Source organism: Ascidiella aspersa, chromosome 8 (assembly GCF_963924565.1).
Source record: "Ascidiella aspersa chromosome 8, kaAscAspe10.2, whole genome shotgun sequence".
NCBI lineage: Eukaryota > Metazoa > Chordata > Ascidiacea > Phlebobranchia > Ascidiidae > Ascidiella > Ascidiella aspersa.
Genome location: NC_139454.1, coordinates 2801210 through 2818212, shown reverse-complemented (window position 1 = coordinate 2818212; position 17003 = coordinate 2801210). Strand labels below are relative to the sequence as shown.

Here is a 17003-nt window from a genome sequence, read left to right as displayed (position 1 = left end):
AAGGGCATTGGTGGTTCAGTGGTAGAATCCTCGCCTGCCACGCGGGGGGCCCGGGTTCGATTCCCGGCCAATGCAGGTTTTATATTAATTAGGTGAAATAAAACTCTTTTAAGACTAAATTTGTTCGTTTCGAAAGCGTAAGGGCATTGGTGGTTCAGTGGTAGAATCCTCGCCTGCCACGCGGGGGTCCCGGGTTCGATTCCCGGCCAATGCAGGTTTTATATTAATTAGGTGAAATAAAACTCTTTTAAGACTAAATTTGTTCGTTTCGAAAGCGTAAGGGCATTGGTGGTTCAGTGGTAGAATCCTCGCCTGCCACGCGGGGGTCCCGAGTTCGATTCCCGGCCAATGCAGGTTTTATATTAATTAGGTGAAATAAAACTCTTTTAAGACTAAATTTGTTCGTTTCGAAAGGGTAAGGGCATTGGTGGTTCAGTGGTAGAATACTCGCCTGCCACGCGGGGGGCCCGTGTTCGATTCCCGGCCAATGCAAGTTTTATATTAATTAGGTGAAATAAAACTCTTTTACGACTAAATTTGTTCGTTTCGAAAGCATAAGGGCATTGGTGGTTCAGTGGTAGAATCCTCGCCTGCCACGCGGGGGGCCCGGGTTCGATTCCCGGCCAATGCAAGTTCTATATTAATTAGGTGAAATAAAACTCTTTCACGACTAAATTTGTTCGTTTCGAAAGCGTAAGGGCATTGGTGGTTCAGTGGTAGAATCCTCGCCTGCCACGCGGGGGGCCCGGGTTCGATTCCCGGCCAATGCAATTTTTATATTAATTAGGTGAAATAAAACTCTTTTAAGAATAAATTTGTTCGTTTCGAAAGCGTAAGGGCATTGGTGGTTCAGTGGTAGAATCCTCGTCTGCCACGCGGGGGGCCCGGGTTCGATTCCCGGCCAATGCAATTTTTATATTAATTAGGTGAAATAAAACTCTTTTACGACTAAATTTGTTCGTTTCGAAAGGGTAAGGGCATTGGTGGTTCAGTGGTAGAATCCTCGCCTGCCACGCGGGGGCCCGGGTTCGATTCACGGCCAATGCAAGTTTTATATTAATTAGGTGAAATAAAACTCTTTTAAGACTAAATTTGTTCGTTTCGAAAGCGTAAGGGCATTGGTGGTTCAGTGGTAGAATCCTCGCCTGCCACGCGGTGGGCCCGGGTTCGATTCCCGGCCAATGCAAGTTTTATATTAATTAGGTGAAATAAAACTCTTTTAAGACTAAATTTGTTCGTTTCGAAAGCGTAAGGGCATTGGTGGTTCAGTGGTAGAATCCTCGCCTGCCACGCGGGGGGCCCGTGTTCGATTCCCGGCCAATGCAAGTTTTATATTAATTAGGTGAAATAAAACTCTTTTAAGACTAAATTTGTTCGTTTCGAAAGCGTAAGGGCATTGGTGGTTCAGTGGTAGAATCCTCGCCTGCCACGCGGGGGCCCCGGGTTCGATTCCCGGCCAATGCAAGTTTTATATTAATTAGGTGAAATAAAACTCTTTCACGACTAAATTTGTTCGTTTCGAAAGCGTAAGGGCATTGGTGGTTCAGTGGTAGAATCCTCGCCTGCCACGCGGGGGGCCCGGGTTCGATTCCCGGCCAATGCAGGTTTTATATTAATTAGGTGAAATAAAACTCTTTTAAGACAAAATTTGTTCGTTTCGAAAGCGTAAGGGCATTGGTGGTTCAGTGGTAGAATCCTCGCCTGCCACGCGGGGGGCCCGGGTTCGATTCCCGGCCAATGCAAGTTTTATATTAATTAGGTGAAATAAAACTCTTTTAAGACTAAATTTGTTCGTTTCGGGAGGGTAATGCATTGGTGGTTCAGTGGTAGAATCCTCGCCTGCCACGCGGGGGGCCCGGGTTCGATTCCCGGCCAATGCAAGTTTTATATTAATTAGGTGAAATAAAACTCTTTTAAGACTAAATTTGTTCGTTTCGAAAGCGTAAGGGCATTGGTGGTTCAGTGCTAGAATCCTCGCCTGCCACGCGGGGGGCCCGGGTTCGATTCCCGGCCAATGCAAGTTTTATATTAATTAGGTGAAATAAAACTCTTTTAAGACTAAATTTGTTCGTTTCGAAAGCGTAAGGGCATTGGTGGTTCAGTGGTAGAATCCTCGCCTGCCACGCGAAGGGCCCGGGTTCGATTCCCGGCCAATGCAAGTTTTATATTAATTAGGTGAAATAAAACTCTTTTAAGACTAAATTTGTTCGTTTCGAAAGCGTAAGGGCATTGGTGGTTCAGTGGTAGAATCCTTGCCTGCCACGCGGGGGGCCCGGGTTCGATTCCCGGCCAATGCAAGTTTTATATTAATTAGGTGAAATAAAACTCTTTTAAGACTAAATTTGTTCGTTTCGAAAGCGTAAGGGCATTGGTGGTTCAGTGGTAGAATCCTCGCCTGCCACGCGGGGGACCCGGGTTCGATTCCCGGCCAATGCAGGTTTTATATTAATTAGGTGAAATAAAACTCTTTTAAGACAAAATTTGTTCGTTTCGAAAGCGTAAGGGCATTGGTGGTTCAGTGGTAGAATCCTCGCCTGCCACGCGGGGGGCCCGGGTTCGATTCCCGGCCAATGCAGGTTTTATATTAATTAGGTGAAATAAAACTCTTTTAAGACAAAATTTGTTCGTTTCGAAAGCGTAAGGGCATTGGTGGTTCAGTGGTAGAATCCTCGCCTGCCACGCGGGGGGCCCGGGTTCGATTCCCGGCCAATGCAAGTTTTATATTAATTAGGTGAAATAAAACTCTTTTAAGACTAAATTTGTTCGTTTCGGGAGGGTAATGCATTGGTGGTTCAGTGGTAGAATCCTCGCCTGCCACGCGGGGGGCCCGGGTTCGATTCCCGGCCAATGCAAGTTTTATATTAATTAGGTGAAATAAAACTCTTTTAAGACTAAATTTGTTCGTTTCGAAAGCGTAAGGGCATTGGTGGTTCAGTGCTAGAATCCTCGCCTGCCACGCGGGGGGCCCGGGTTCGATTCCCGGCCAATGCAAGTTTTATATTAATTAGGTGAAATAAAACTCTTTTAAGACTAAATTTGTTCGTTTCGAAAGCGTAAGGGCATTGGTGGTTCAGTGGTAGAATCCTCGCCTGCCACGCGAAGGGCCCGGGTTCGATTCCCGGCCAATGCAAGTTTTATATTAATTAGGTGAAATAAAACTCTTTTAAGACTAAATTTGTTCGTTTCGAAAGCGTAAGGGCATTGGTGGTTCAGTGGTAGAATCCTTGCCTGCCACGCGGGGGGCCCGGGTTCGATTCCCGGCCAATGCAAGTTTTATATTAATTAGGTGAAATAAAACTCTTTTAAGACTAAATTTGTTCGTTTCGAAAGCGTAAGGGCATTGGTGGTTCAGTGGTAGAATCCTCGCCTGCCACGCGGGGGACCCGGGTTCGATTCCCGGCCAATGCAAGTTTTATATTAATTAGGTGAAATAAAACTCTTTTAAGACTAAATTTGTTCGTTTCGAAAGCGTAAGGGCATTGGTGGTTCAGTGGTAGAATCCTCGCCTGCCACGCGGGGGGCCCGGGTTCGATTCCCGGCCAATGCAAGTTTTATATTAATTAGGTGAAATAAAACTCTTTTAAGACTAAATTTGTTCGTTTCGAAAGCGTAAGGGCATTGGTGGTTCAGTGGTAGAATCCTCGCCTGCCACGCGGGGGGCCCGGGTTCGATTCCCGGCCAATGCAGGTTTTATATTAATTAGGTGAAATAAAACTCTTTTAAGACTAAATTTGTTCGTTTCGAAAGCGTAAGGGCATTGGTGGTTCAGTGGTAGAATCCTCGCCTGCCACGCGGGGGGCCCGGGTTCGATTCCCGGCCAATGCAAGTTTTATATTAATTAGGTGAAATAAAACTCTTTTAAGACTAAATTTGTTCGTTTCGGGAGGGTAATGCATTGGTGGTTCAGTGGTAGAATCCTCGCCTGCCACGCGGGGGGCCCGGGTTCGATTCCCGGCCAATGCAAGTTTTATATTAATTAGGTGAAATAAAACTCTTTTAAGACTAAATTTGTTCGTTTCGAAAGCGTAAGGGCATTGGTGGTTCAGTGCTAGAATCCTCGCCTGCCACGCGGGGGGCCCGGGTTCGATTCCCGGCCAATGCAAGTTTTATATTAATTAGGTGTAATAAAACTCTTTTAAGACTAAATTTGTTCGTTTCGAAAGCGTAAGGGCATTGGTGGTTCAGTGCTAGAATCCTCGCCTGCCACGCGGGGGGCCCGGGTTCGATTCCCGGCCAATGAAAGTTTTATATTAATTAGGTGAAATAAAACTCTTTTAAGACTAAATTTGTTCGTTTCGAAAGCGTAAGGGCATTGGTGGTTCAGTGGTAGAATCCTCGCCTGCCACGCGGGGGGCCCGGGTTCGATTCCCGGCCAATGCAAGTTTTATATTAATTAGGTGAAATAAAACTCTTTTAAGACTAAATTTGTTCGTTTCGAAAGCGTAAGGGCATTGGTGGTTCAGTGGTAGAATCCTCGCCTGCCACGCGGGGGGCCCGGGTTCGATTCCCGGCCAATGCAAGTTTTATATTAATTAGGTGAAATAAAACTCTTTTAAGACTAAATTTGTTCGTTTCGAAAGCGTAAGGGCATTGGTGGTTCAGTGGTAGAATCCTCGCCTGCCACGCGGGGGGCCCGGGTTCGATTCTCGGCCAATGCAAGTTTTATATTAATTAGGTGAAATATACTCTTTTAAGACTAAATTTGTTCGTTTCGAAAGCGTAAGGGCATTGGTGGTTCAGTGGTAGAATCCTCGCCTGCCACGCGGGGGGCCCGGGTTCCATTCCCGGCCAATGCAAGTTTTATATTAATTAGGTGAAATAAAACTCTTTTAAGACTAAATTTGTTCGTTTCGGAAGGGTAATGCATTGGTGGTTCAGTGGTAGAATCCTCGCCTGCCACGCGGGGGGCCCGGGTTCGATTCCCGGCCAATGCAAGTTTTATATTAATTAGTTGAAATAAAACTCTTTTAAGAATAAATTTGTTCGTTTATAGAAGGGTAATGCATTGGTGGTTCAGTGGTAGAATCCTCGCCTGCCACGCGGGGGGCCCGGGTTCGATTCCCGGCCAATGCAAGTTTTATATTAATTAGTTGAAATAAAACTCTTTTAAGAATAAATTTGTTCGTTTATAGAAGGGTAATGCATTGGTGGTTCAGTGGTAGAATCCTCGCCTGCCACGCGGGGGGCCCGGGTTCGATTCCCGGCCAATGCAAGTTTTATACTAATTAGGTGAAATAAAACTCTTTTAAGACAAAATTTGTTTGTTTCGAAAGCGTAAGGGCATTAGTGGCCTGCCATTTGTCTGTTTCGAAAAGTTTTATATTGAATAGCACAAAAAATGCTCATTTCAATGTATAACGATCAACAAGTACCTTTTCTGGGACAAAGTGTATCTCTGGCATGCCGACATAGCGGTCGTTAGTTTTGGTGTCGCACAGTGTTTTGTCCTTGTAATCCCAACTGGCGCTGTCCAGGTAGAGTCCGAAAACGCGAACGCCGTCCGTAAGTGGGGAAGCACTGGTTCGAAAAGCGGTTTTCTTTATCTGAATGAAAATGTTTGATGTAAATTAAAGCGACCGAAACCTAATTGCGTTTCGATTTAAGCGATATCTCGGTGTGTGCTGGTTCATTAGATGTGTTATTTTGTTAGTACAAGCAGATCCACATTAGAAGGGGTAGAACACAGTTGTTGAACTCATATGTCCGTGCATTTTTGATTGAACACCTTGATGTGTGTTGATTTATGCGTAGGTTTACTAGATGTGTCAGTCACCCTGTGTGGAAATCTTTGCAGTAGAATTCCTACAGTTAGATGTCGTCAAAAAGTTTCAAAATGCTGTTAAAATGCAGAAATTCAACTCTTCGTCACTAGTCAGAATTGAAAAACAGACCAAAATTAATACGTGAAAAAACTAGCAGAATTTCCATAACCAATTTTCCATAATCCAATAAAACACCAGTAAGGTTGTTTGCTTTCTCACGGTAATTTATTGATAAATAAAATCTATTTTCGGGGAATTTTGTTTATAAATTTAAACGATTTTGGAAACAATCGTAACAAGTATTAAACAAAGTGTAAACCGTTGTTTATGAAATCAATTTTTGCAATTCTTTTATGAATCAGGTGGGAGAAAATTATTTTAAAACTAAATTTGTCTTTGTACTGTAAAATATTATTCTCTATGGTCTTGTATTGTAAAAATAATCCTATGTGATGTAAATAAGTTGTGTTTTTGGGCGTAGATTGGACGCTGCATTTATAAGATTCGGACGTGATTAATTTACCAGTCAGTCTCGGCTTAGCAACTGGTTCTCAAACTTTTCTGGCCGCGAGCCAAATATGTAACAGCTGGTTTAAACCAGAAGCTCACACCCCATTACCAAGTATACGTGGCTTTGCCCACTGAAGTTACTAAGCAGCCTAGGCGAGTTTAAATTCATACTGTTTTTTCACGTCATTTTTCCCAGATTGGTTTTATATCAAAAAACGTAACATGAAACTGAAAAACGCCTGGTTTGATCACGTTTTTTCCCCAAGAAGTGTAGTAAAAACGCACACACGGCGCTAGATTCAGATTGTGGATAAGCCAAGTTAAGGCAAAAAAGAGAAAAAAACAACCAAACAGAAGCCACTATAACAGTTGTTCCGAAACTTTTTTCATCGAGGCACACTAAAAAAACTATTTCGCGGTACAGAACAAGAGTAGAGTCATTTTGTAATCGCCCTTAACACGCGACAAACTATATGTGAATGTCTCAAAATTAAAAATTCCTAATAAATAGTGCGTATTTAGGTCTAAAATGCTTGCGTTTTGTCTATTTGTAATACAAATAACTTATTTTCCAAAATTACAAAGGTTTCGCTGCACACTTGAGAATCACTCGTATCACACTCGAGTCCCGATTCCGGCTTTGACTCTAATTTCTAGAGTCTAGACCAGTGGTTCCCAAACATTTTTGGCTCGCAGCACACTTTAAATATCTTAAATATTTCGCGGCACACTTTGAACAGAACAACAGAGTAATTTTACAATCGCCCTTAACACACGACAAACTGTAAATATCTCAATATGATTAACCTATAATAGGTGGTGTGCATTTAAATCTAAAAAGCTTTTGTGTATGCTTATTGGTAATACAAATATTCTCTTTACTAAAATTACAAAAAGTTTCGCGGCACACTTGAAAATCTATCGAGGCATACTATTGTGCCGCGGCACACAGTTTGGGAATCACTGCACTAGAATATCACAAATGCGTTAACTTTCGTAAAATCCGCACAAGCTAATTACGTACCACCTGAATATCCTACGCGTGCAACCAGTGTTTTTTTAAGGTGTTTTGGGGGACCGAAACAAATTTCTCCAGCGGTTTCCCAAATTTTGGACTTGCAACTTTTTGGTATTGAAATGAAACACTTGCCGTCTCTTAAAACTACTTAGCGGTCACCCAAACCAAACCTTAAAAAAAACCCTGCGTGCAACCATGGTTCGTTGGAAACAGATAAAGAATCACTGGTTTATGAGATTACCTGTCGCTTCTTGCCAACCTCGATCGTGTCACTTTCTTGAGCGTCCTGCACGTCAAACCTGAACCGTAGCGTGTCAACTGGCACGATGTGCTTGCGAGCGTAGTTCTGGAGCACCCCGGTTAGAAATCCTGGAAGAAAAGTATATAAATCAATTGACACGCATTTTCTTGCTGTTACGTTTTAATGGTATTAAATTATATTTCTTGTATATGACATTTTTTGGCCTAAAAAATTAGTTGCGTCTAGCTGGGTTAAATTGTTATACTTTTTAGATTAATCTGCCACGCGGGTGGCGCGAGAAAAACGAAAAAAGCTAAATACACGTGAAACTAAGAACTTTCCTTCAATAAATAAAATGAAAATAATAAATCGATATTACAATATAAAGTGTTTTCTGGAAAAGTCAAGAATAGCGTATCTAGCGTATTTAAAAAAAAACACAAACTTTGCAAAATTCAATCCGAGGTTAGCTGAATAAATTATAGGTCTGTTTTTACAAAATCCTACCTTGCATTTTTCATAGTAAAAATGCATACAATATCAAAATTATACGTTTTATAAAATTTCATGCTCTGCCTTTATTGGTTTTATATCAAATTCCCGCAATGCTATTCAAAGCGGTGATGATAAAATATAGTGTTGTTTTTTACAAAAATCCTGCGTTTTATTTTTCTTAGTTGTAAATTAACAATCGCATGGTAAAAATTCATACAGTCCCAAAATCATAACTTTAGTGAAATTTCATGCACCGCCAATTGAGTTTCATTTTAAAATAAACTCAAAGTCATTCAGTGTGGTGATAATAAATTATAGTATTCTACGTTGTATTTTTCGTGGTTGTACATTAACAATTGACCTAACTGTAAAAACATCCAGCCAATAGCTAAATAGAACTTTAATGAAATTTTCGGCACTCCCAATTTAATTTGATGGCAAACTTCATTACTTCCGGCCAGTATTGTTAAGAGCATTCCAATAGGCCTACGGTGGATTTGAGAGGTAGCTAATCCACATCAATTTACGGCAGTAGTTTTACCTTGCGGGAAAAAGAAGGCAGACAGCCAGTAGCTTGTCGGCTCGTCGAAGCTTCCGCTCATCCGATCTTCAGGAGTGGATCGTTGGCCAGGAACGTTTCGAGAAATTCCGATCTGCGTACAAAAGTAAAACGTTACACCGCTGCAAAACGACTTTAGGTACATACTATGGTAAACCGAGTACCCTTGGGGTCGGGAACCTGTTTTTCCAACAGAGCCTTGTAATGTTTCAACAAAGCCATTGTTTTTTTAGCAATTGTTTAGGTTGGCAAAAACAGTGATTTGAAATCTGCCGTTTAAAAGGCAGCATAGTGAGCGCGAAAAACTACATTGTCCAAGTTCGCAAAACGTCGTTTACAGGGGCCATGGCATCAACAACGCCTTTTAGAAATTGCATAAAACATAGTTTGGAAATTCTATGACATCGTGTCTATATGGTAATTCAGAAAAGTGTTAAACAAAGATTGTGCTACAGGAATTAATTTGCACTTTTGTTGAAAACTTGGTCGAATTCCAGGGCGTTTCGACGCTCAGAGAAATCCAGAGCGTCAAAAATCGCGCTGCACACCCACGTGAAGTTACCTTAGCTTGCACAGTTGATACGACAAGCTGCGACCATTTGGAGAAGAATTCGATCCGCTGAAGCAAATCCTCCATCCACGATCCCAGCAGTTTGCAAGACTCGTAAGAAACCTTCTGCCAAGATTCCGGCACCTGGATACGTATTGTGGTAATATGGACTCTGGCAAGACTACGACTGTACTAACTTGGTCATGGGGTGTGAGATATTGTTTGAATGTGTTTAATAATGAACAATGTAACAGTAAACCTACAAAATGATTTTGCCCTAAAACGATACTTCATGCAGACAGCATTTTGCAAAAAGTACGGTGAAAAAGTGGCAAAAAATGTATGCTTATAAAATTAGGCACTGATCAAATTTTACGCATCTATGTGAGCGGAAAGTGTTGCACATTTGAACCCCAACATGATTTGAAAAAAATAATAGTATGTTATTGCCAAAAATATACGTTGTTTTCCTATTTTTTTACGATAAAAAGTCAAAAGTTTTGGAACTGTTTTACAAATTAATTTCAAATTAAACCACAGAAGCGCAAAATTAAAACAACCCCTTACCTTGTGCAGTAGCATGGCTTGGTAAGCCTGTTCCAGTGAGTCGGACATAACGATCTCACCAGCTAGTGCTCTGGTCATCGAACGCAGACTGGACATGATGGTGTCCAGCAAACGATCGAAGCGGTCAATTTCCTGCCTGGCCACGGTCAGCAAGGCAGACTGCATGAGCGGTAGTCGGGATTCGCCTGTGAAAAGTTAAATTTTAAGATTTTTTTAGAGAAATCTGTTTAATTAAAAAACGCTTCAGCACTTGATATAACACTAAATATTAGTTCAGATTTGTTGGACCGAAAGCAGCACGTTTCTTATGTCTTCTTGTTTTATGACGTCAACTTTTGACGTAAGCTCAAAAAGTTACATGCCGAAAAAAATTCTATGACCCTAGTCCACATCGCACTAAAAAACGACCGTGATATTTTAAAGTATGTTTCATTGACTTAATAGGGTTTTGTAGATCCCTTTCGGCATAGAGTTGTTTATACTAACATGGTGCATCAGGCAACAGGGCTATGGTTGTTTCTTGACTTATTCCCCTCTAAACCTTTGTAGCACAGTTGTGAAGCGACGGTCCCGGTATGACCGAGGTCGTGAGTTCGAATCTCGCCACAGGCTAGTTTTACGAACAGAATGCAGCAGGCAATGGTGCTATGGTTGTTTCTCGATTTGCTTCCCTTTGAGCCTGTATAGCTCAGTTGGTGAAGCGACGGTCCCGGTATGACCGAAGTCGTGAGTTCGAATCTCGCCACAGTCTAGTTTTACGAACTGGGTGTAGCAGGCAAAAGTGCTATGGTTGTTTCCCAACTTGCTCCCCTCTGAGTCTGTGTAGCTCAGTTGGTAGAGCGACGGTACCGGTATGACCGAGGTCCAAGTTAGTTTTACGTCCAGGATGCAGCAGGCAACGGTGATATTAATTATAATTATCGGACCTTTGATGAAAAATTATATAGTAGACAACCGGCGTATATTTTTTTTATATTTGCTTGTAATTTAAAAAATAATAAGAATTATAATTAAAAAAAATGTCAATACTGTGTCGACGCTATAACCCTTTGTATCATATCTTTATTGTTACTACTAAAAGAGAATACCAAAACATAATTCAAGGACACCTTTTTCTTCGGAGGCGGCTTCCGACTTGCTGAGCAGGTTTGCCCACACGTGGCTCGTCATTAACCTTGCCAAGGTCAACTGCTCGTCACGCTCCGATTCGTTCAGCGACTCGTCATGCTCGACTGAGGGCGGAAGGCGACGAAGCATGTCGGCTGTGATGTCCATCACCACTTCTGCATCTGTTTTTCCCGTCCTGGTTGAAATGTAAAATAAAAGTAATATTTACCGAATGTAAAAAACACAATGTTATAAAAACTTATACTACAAGAACCAAAATATACATGGCCGTCATGGCGCTTTCCTGATGCGTTTGCGAATATTGCAAAAATGCCAGTCCTGGTTGAAATGTAAAAGAAAAACTAATATCAACAGAATGTAAGAAACACTGGGAATTGACACATGAGGTGAATATTACAAGAAACGAAAATATACATGTCGTTTGCCTGTTGCGTTTGCGAATATTGCCAAAAATATTTCGCAATGCCACCTATTTAATAATGGGCTTATTTAATGAAAGATGCGCACACACACTCCTGCATCTGTTCTGCGTGTCAATTTTTAAATGTAGATGAAAACCGTAATATTATTTTTTTTCTCCAAACGTTTGGGCAACCTATTCAAGTCGCCTTCTCCAGGGTAAATGACGTCGAACGTTCATAGTACAACTTTTGCCAAACGTTTAATTATTTTATTAAAACTGTTTTTATCATTGATTTTTTTTTAATCGATTCAACAACCATCAGGTGGCAGTCCTACGACTAAAGCAATTACAATTTGTTTTACACCTCAGTATAATCAATGCAACAAACAAATACGGCAAACAAAATTTTAAGCACAGCATACCTTCTCTGCGAGGAAGTGCTGCTTTTGGGGGTCAGTATTTAAACAATTATTTGAAAAAAACTCGTTTTACATCTGAGTCCGACTCACTCGAGTGCGGACTTTGAGTTCTTGCGTTTAATTTGATCATTAGAATTTGTTTTTATCGAAAGAAAAATGCGGCAAAAATCAATTTCCAGGTAAAATTTATTTGAAAAAAAAACTCGTTTTACATCTGAGTCCGACACAAAAATCAATTTCAACGTCAAATATCTAACAACAAACTAGTTTACATCTAAACAATAAAACTCAAAGTTCAAAAACCAGAGTAAAACCAGGATCCAGACAATTTTTTAAAACGAATATTTTTTTTAAATGTCTGATCCTGATTTTACTCTGGTTTTTAAACTTTGAGTTTTATTATTTATATACGCGTCAGTGGAACAGTGATCGACAAGCAGAAACCTGCTGCCAATGGTTTTGGAATCCATAAGGATACGCCCTTCTATAGTTTATATCTAAGTTCGACTCACTCGAGTACGCTTGCGGTTGCGAGTTTGGGTTGAACGCTTATGATGACGTCAACGAGTTTGTTGGCTTCCGACTCCATCCAGGTTCGTTCTGCGTTGTCATGCATACCGAACACGTCAGGCGGATCCGAGAGCGGTAATTGGTTGATGTAGTCACGTGTCTAAATAACGTCACAAAACAGTGTTAAATATGGTACTTTCTGATTTGATGTTTTTGTGTACAAGCATGGCATATTTCTCCTTAATAATGGAAAGCGTTGGAAAGGCAATTTAAAGCGACTGGACTGTGTGACCAAATCCAGAAAATAGAAATGTGGTTTATAATTATTATTTTTTATTTTTTATGTATAGGGCGATCCCGACTAAAGACATACATAGAAATATTAATTATTTCAGTCACGTGTCTTAACAACGTCACCAGTGTTGAGGAAAAAAGCCTTAGTATGCTTGAAAATGATTGTAGGTCAACCTACCTTTGAGTTATTTTCTAAGCTAGAAATAAAAAACTACTGTTTAAAGACAAAATTAATTGATAAGATTTTGCCCAACAGGAACCAGTTTTGTTTGATTTGCGGTGGTAAAAAAATACCCAAGTATAACTAATTAAATTGACATTAAGGTTTCAAGTTGATAAAACATTCTGCTCACCGCATTGAATGAATCGAAACCACTGGGTGCCCGATACACCCCATTGCTGGATAGAGCGTACCCGGGGGTGGTTATTTCGTCACAATAGAACTTGTTGAGGGTCGAAACCAGACAACGACGATCCCAGTGATCCGTGACGCGTCCGCCGTAAACCACCTCACCTGTTGGTTGCGAAACAACAGTGAAACGGACGCCATGTTTAGTCTTTTAAACCAAGCTTAGGCAAATGGTTGATAGCTAGGTATTAAATAAGTAGTTCTTCCGGTAAAATTTGATTAAAGTGCAAACGTTTCGATCACATTCGGGAAATCTCTTTCAGGGCAATATAATTGCTACCTAAATCAAATTTTCTATTTTACAAATGAAACAATGCCTGGCAGCAACACTACATATTTATTAAATAAATAGTGTTGAAAACTGTAGAAAGTTGCTATTTTACTAAGGTTGTGAGAACTGCAGGTTGATGTTTTCTCTTCATCAGCATTATATTACCAGTTTGTTTTATCAGTTCAGAGCAACAACCGTTTAATCACAACAAATTTCTATTTTGAAAACGATTGAATGCCCAGTCGAGGCATTCGTAAAATAACTAAAGGCGAAGTCAAGCCTTTTAAATTGAATACCTAGTCATAATTAGAGCCAGTAAACTTTAAGTCCATTTTTTGTCAGTTTATCATGCGAAATTATTGATGCTAACGACCAGGCTTTGTTTCTGTGGCTAAATTGACTGTGAAACTTAACACCATGGTCTTATATACTTAAGGTTACCATTATATAATATGTTATGACAAAGGTAGGGCTGAGCATATTGGTTTTAAATGTAAGGAACCTTCATACTTGGATTGTTTTACCTGTTAAATGTTGCAGAGCCGACCAGGGAATCGGTCCATCTTCGATCAAAAGCTGTTGCAGCATGAGGATAGACACCTGGAAGGCAAATTGCGTGATTAACTCAAAGTTATGGCAATAAGGTTAAAGATATTTATTCTGAACTGACACTTTTCAACTTGCGAAAACCACTTAGGGTATATGTCTTTCAGATTTACTTTTACGATTTATAGCGAAATGATTCCAATTGTAGGACAATTTGTGCACAGATTGTGTCGCAGAATGGTTCCTAATTCAACTTTAGTTTTATTGAAAATGGTGCCTCGTTAGCTACACAGGCGAATTGTATAGTAATGTACCAAATCTGACTATAATCAGTTCTAGAAACACTAAAATCAAAATTATTGGTTTGAAGTGTACAGTCCAGCAATAAGATGAAAATTCGAATAACATCAACTCCCTCAATAATAATAAATCGTAAAAAAGCATTAACTAGTCAGAATAGGACCTAAACTACACCAAAATAATATTTACAGCAAACTAACCCAACCCCAATTTAATTCATAACTCCTAACCCAATTTCTAACCGCAACCCTAACCCTAAACACAGGAAAACAGTCCCGTACTCAAACAACGGCTCCCGATATTCCCATAACCGACCCTTTTTATTTTACACGGACGATTTAGAACTTACGAGCTTGAGTCTCACTTCGTATTGATTTAGGTCTATGATAAGTTATAATACTGTGGTATAAAAATAATTCCGCTGAAAATTTCCCGGTTTAATTCAAAGAAATGGGAGGTCATTTTTCATTTCCAAGTAACTGGGTAGCAATTTGTAGGTCACTTTTTATTTCGATTTTTTTTTTATTTTTTATTTTTTAATGTTCGTTCCTCGATTCCTCCTACCTCTAGATCTGAAGATGTGAAGTCGTAGGAGAGGTTGAATCCCAGGGTCCCGTACTTCCTCCTCTCATGTGAGAGAGCGTTGAAGCAGCAGAGAGCAAATAGGAGCGGCTTCCAGTGAGGATGAGTGGATCCGGACTCGAAGAGTTCAGCTCCCACTTCTCCAGATCCGGAAGACCCGAAAGCCAACTGGAGGTGGGATCGGATGCCACGAGGAGGCTCAACTGCCATCTGTAGTGAAGAGAAGAAAGTTTTCGAAACTGGGCGGCTGTGTTTTTAACCATTATCTTGAACCTAATTTCAAGCCTTTAGTTTATTTTTCGATCTACGGCCATCTTTGGTGAGGAGAAGAAAGTTTTACGGCAATAGTTTTAAAACTGGTTTAGTTTTTAGCCATAATTTTTTTAGGTATTTTTCTTTTGTTTTTTTTTCAACATTTTTCTGATCCCGTAGTGAAATTAAATAAAAACACCTTTAGTTAGCGAAGAAAGTTTTACGTCTAGTTTCCTAACCGCTGAGTTACTCTGTTTTTAGCCATTATTTTGAACCCAATTTTAAATCTTTTTAGTTTAATTGTTCGATTTGTTTTTGTTGTTTTTTGTTTTTCCGCAGGCATCGCATTTTACTGATTCCTATTAGACCAAATTAAACAAAAAAACTTGCTAAAAAGGGAGACAACCACTTTTAAAATGTATAAACTGACATTAAATAAAAACAACGAAAAGACAAGTGACTTTGAAACTTTTAGGTTTCTCTAACATAAGAAAAGCTTGAGAGAGTCAACTACGACGTTTCAAAAAATTATAAAATTTTCACTAAGAAGGCTCCCACTTCGAAATTGAATATCGTGAAATTGCAATAGTTTTGCGAAAATCCATAACGTAAAAATTTCGCGTCGTAACATGTCACAACGAGACGATATAAGCTTACCTTAAGTCCCTTTTGCAAGATAGGAACGGGAAAGCAAGGATCAGGCTTGGAACTCAACCAGAGTCGGAACTGAGAATCCACTTCTGAACCGGGACTGCTAAGTTCTTCAACAATCGCCTGGAGGTAAAAGAAGTTTATAAATACAGTTTGTAAACTTAATCTTTGTAAATGGCCGTGCTTGTCTAATTTTAAATAGGATAATAGTGACACTATATAAAGACAAGTTATATTGAAGTCTCGACAAGCTTTTGCACAACCGTGCTTCATCAGGTCAAAGTTTTGTCATAAATAAAGCATGCTGTGTCCTGGCCAAATTGTTCGACAGTACAACTATAAAGCAGCTGATTCCAGTGGTAAAGTTTACACATTAATGAAGCGTTAACGCAGTGGTTGTCAACGTTGCTAATGCCTTACTATTAAGAACAACTTAAGCTATTTTAATTATTACTTTTTAAAAAATTATAAGTTCATAGCAGGCAATAAATTAATTACCCCAAAGCATTGAAATGGCCTAATTTCGCATTCGAATGAACATTGAATATTTAAACAAACTAAATGCTGATAACTAGGGCGATTATTTTTTGACCTAAATTTTAACCTGAAAATAAATTAATTTGACAAAATTCTGTTCTGACTTGAAATAATTTTGACAAGTCAAAATATAATCGCCCTACTGATTACACTTTTGCTGTCAGTGTTGAAAACGCATCACATGGTTGTCAAAATTATCGTCGTTTGAATTGTCGAATTTATCCTTTTAAAAATTTAAAAGGTATGACCTGTAATCCATTATTGAATCAAGAAATTAAAAAAAAATCCAAATATTTTTACAAAAATCCAAAAATCAAGTATTCTAAAAAACTTACCTGTAGCCTGGGCATAATTAAGGAAATTTGCAGCGGCCAGCTTATTTGACCCAGAAAATCAAGAATTTCAAACAACTTACCTGGAGCCTGGGCATAAATGAGGCGGCCAGATGGCAGTTCTGCAGGAACACCCATCTCCCCTTTAGTATTTGGGCCTTGTGGATCAGGTCCTCGGCCTTGGGGCCCTGACCCCGCCCCAGGGACACCATGTCAACGTGTAAGGTGGATCCCCGGACCTCTTTGGCGTATCGCAGCAGCTGGGCCGAGGGGTCGGTCCCTAGGGAAAAAAAGAAGGGGAAAATTTTAAAATCCTATGCCAGTGTTTAGAGTTTTAATGACATTTTCTTTTCATGAAGTAGCGCAGCAGATGGGTGAGGGTTCAGTCCCTAAGTCAAGAGAGACCAGGAATGTCGGGTTAGAATTGGCCGGCATTTTGTAATAGTTCTTAAAGCCAATAATAGTTCTCAATGCCATGTATTACAGCAGGTTTTTTTTGTATCAAAACCCTAATATACTCTACAATTATGTTAATAAGCTTACTTTATTTTCGTTTTCAAAGTAAATTGGTAAAAGTTTTAATATATGGGTTGCCGAACAAAATTAACAACGGTTTAAGGAGATCCAGTAGCTAAAAACTAAAATATTGTTTATAATTGGCGGTATT

At 39.9% G+C, this 17003-nt stretch overlaps 1 protein-coding gene and 22 non-coding genes across 23 annotated transcripts in view; 22 read left to right on the top strand and 1 right to left on the bottom strand.

The window, feature by feature from the left end:
• LOC146134862 (dynein axonemal heavy chain 6-like) overlaps nucleotides 1–17003 on the bottom strand; it is a 205502-nt gene that overhangs the window by 94052 nt on the left and 94447 nt on the right. Inside the window, exons 78-89 of the mRNA XM_083395693.1 lie at nucleotides 16420–16616; nucleotides 15474–15590; nucleotides 14547–14774; nucleotides 13661–13736; nucleotides 12810–12970; nucleotides 12165–12322; nucleotides 10812–11005; nucleotides 9703–9887; nucleotides 9148–9279; nucleotides 8568–8679; nucleotides 7532–7659; nucleotides 5373–5543 (exon numbers count right to left, since the gene is read on the bottom strand). Coding sequence (XP_083251819.1) covers nucleotides 5373–5543; nucleotides 7532–7659; nucleotides 8568–8679; nucleotides 9148–9279; nucleotides 9703–9887; nucleotides 10812–11005; nucleotides 12165–12322; nucleotides 12810–12970; nucleotides 13661–13736; nucleotides 14547–14774; nucleotides 15474–15590; nucleotides 16420–16616 — 1859 coding nt within the window. The remainder of the gene's footprint in view (nucleotides 1–5372; nucleotides 5544–7531; nucleotides 7660–8567; nucleotides 8680–9147; nucleotides 9280–9702; nucleotides 9888–10811; nucleotides 11006–12164; nucleotides 12323–12809; nucleotides 12971–13660; nucleotides 13737–14546; nucleotides 14775–15473; nucleotides 15591–16419; nucleotides 16617–17003) is intronic.
• Trnag-gcc (transfer RNA glycine (anticodon GCC)) lies at nucleotides 5–75 on the top strand. Its single transcript has one exon. It is a non-coding gene; the product is annotated as a tRNA-Gly (tRNA).
• Nucleotides 561–631, top strand: Trnag-gcc (transfer RNA glycine (anticodon GCC)). Its single transcript has one exon. It is a non-coding gene; the product is annotated as a tRNA-Gly (tRNA).
• Trnag-gcc (transfer RNA glycine (anticodon GCC)) lies at nucleotides 700–770 on the top strand. The gene has a single exon. It is a non-coding gene; the product is annotated as a tRNA-Gly (tRNA).
• On the top strand, nucleotides 1533–1603 carry Trnag-gcc (transfer RNA glycine (anticodon GCC)). The gene has a single exon. It is a non-coding gene; the product is annotated as a tRNA-Gly (tRNA).
• Trnag-gcc (transfer RNA glycine (anticodon GCC)) lies at nucleotides 1672–1742 on the top strand. The gene has a single exon. It is a non-coding gene; the product is annotated as a tRNA-Gly (tRNA).
• Trnag-gcc (transfer RNA glycine (anticodon GCC)) lies at nucleotides 1810–1880 on the top strand. Its single transcript has one exon. It is a non-coding gene; the product is annotated as a tRNA-Gly (tRNA).
• On the top strand, nucleotides 2088–2158 carry Trnag-gcc (transfer RNA glycine (anticodon GCC)). The gene has a single exon. It is a non-coding gene; the product is annotated as a tRNA-Gly (tRNA).
• On the top strand, nucleotides 2366–2436 carry Trnag-gcc (transfer RNA glycine (anticodon GCC)). The gene has a single exon. It is a non-coding gene; the product is annotated as a tRNA-Gly (tRNA).
• Trnag-gcc (transfer RNA glycine (anticodon GCC)) lies at nucleotides 2505–2575 on the top strand. The gene has a single exon. It is a non-coding gene; the product is annotated as a tRNA-Gly (tRNA).
• Trnag-gcc (transfer RNA glycine (anticodon GCC)) lies at nucleotides 2644–2714 on the top strand. Its single transcript has one exon. It is a non-coding gene; the product is annotated as a tRNA-Gly (tRNA).
• Trnag-gcc (transfer RNA glycine (anticodon GCC)) lies at nucleotides 2782–2852 on the top strand. The gene has a single exon. It is a non-coding gene; the product is annotated as a tRNA-Gly (tRNA).
• Nucleotides 3060–3130, top strand: Trnag-gcc (transfer RNA glycine (anticodon GCC)). Its single transcript has one exon. It is a non-coding gene; the product is annotated as a tRNA-Gly (tRNA).
• Trnag-gcc (transfer RNA glycine (anticodon GCC)) lies at nucleotides 3338–3408 on the top strand. The gene has a single exon. It is a non-coding gene; the product is annotated as a tRNA-Gly (tRNA).
• Trnag-gcc (transfer RNA glycine (anticodon GCC)) lies at nucleotides 3477–3547 on the top strand. Its single transcript has one exon. It is a non-coding gene; the product is annotated as a tRNA-Gly (tRNA).
• Nucleotides 3616–3686, top strand: Trnag-gcc (transfer RNA glycine (anticodon GCC)). The gene has a single exon. It is a non-coding gene; the product is annotated as a tRNA-Gly (tRNA).
• Nucleotides 3755–3825, top strand: Trnag-gcc (transfer RNA glycine (anticodon GCC)). Its single transcript has one exon. It is a non-coding gene; the product is annotated as a tRNA-Gly (tRNA).
• Nucleotides 3893–3963, top strand: Trnag-gcc (transfer RNA glycine (anticodon GCC)). The gene has a single exon. It is a non-coding gene; the product is annotated as a tRNA-Gly (tRNA).
• Nucleotides 4310–4380, top strand: Trnag-gcc (transfer RNA glycine (anticodon GCC)). Its single transcript has one exon. It is a non-coding gene; the product is annotated as a tRNA-Gly (tRNA).
• Trnag-gcc (transfer RNA glycine (anticodon GCC)) lies at nucleotides 4449–4519 on the top strand. The gene has a single exon. It is a non-coding gene; the product is annotated as a tRNA-Gly (tRNA).
• Nucleotides 4864–4934, top strand: Trnag-gcc (transfer RNA glycine (anticodon GCC)). The gene has a single exon. It is a non-coding gene; the product is annotated as a tRNA-Gly (tRNA).
• On the top strand, nucleotides 5003–5073 carry Trnag-gcc (transfer RNA glycine (anticodon GCC)). Its single transcript has one exon. It is a non-coding gene; the product is annotated as a tRNA-Gly (tRNA).
• On the top strand, nucleotides 5142–5212 carry Trnag-gcc (transfer RNA glycine (anticodon GCC)). The gene has a single exon. It is a non-coding gene; the product is annotated as a tRNA-Gly (tRNA).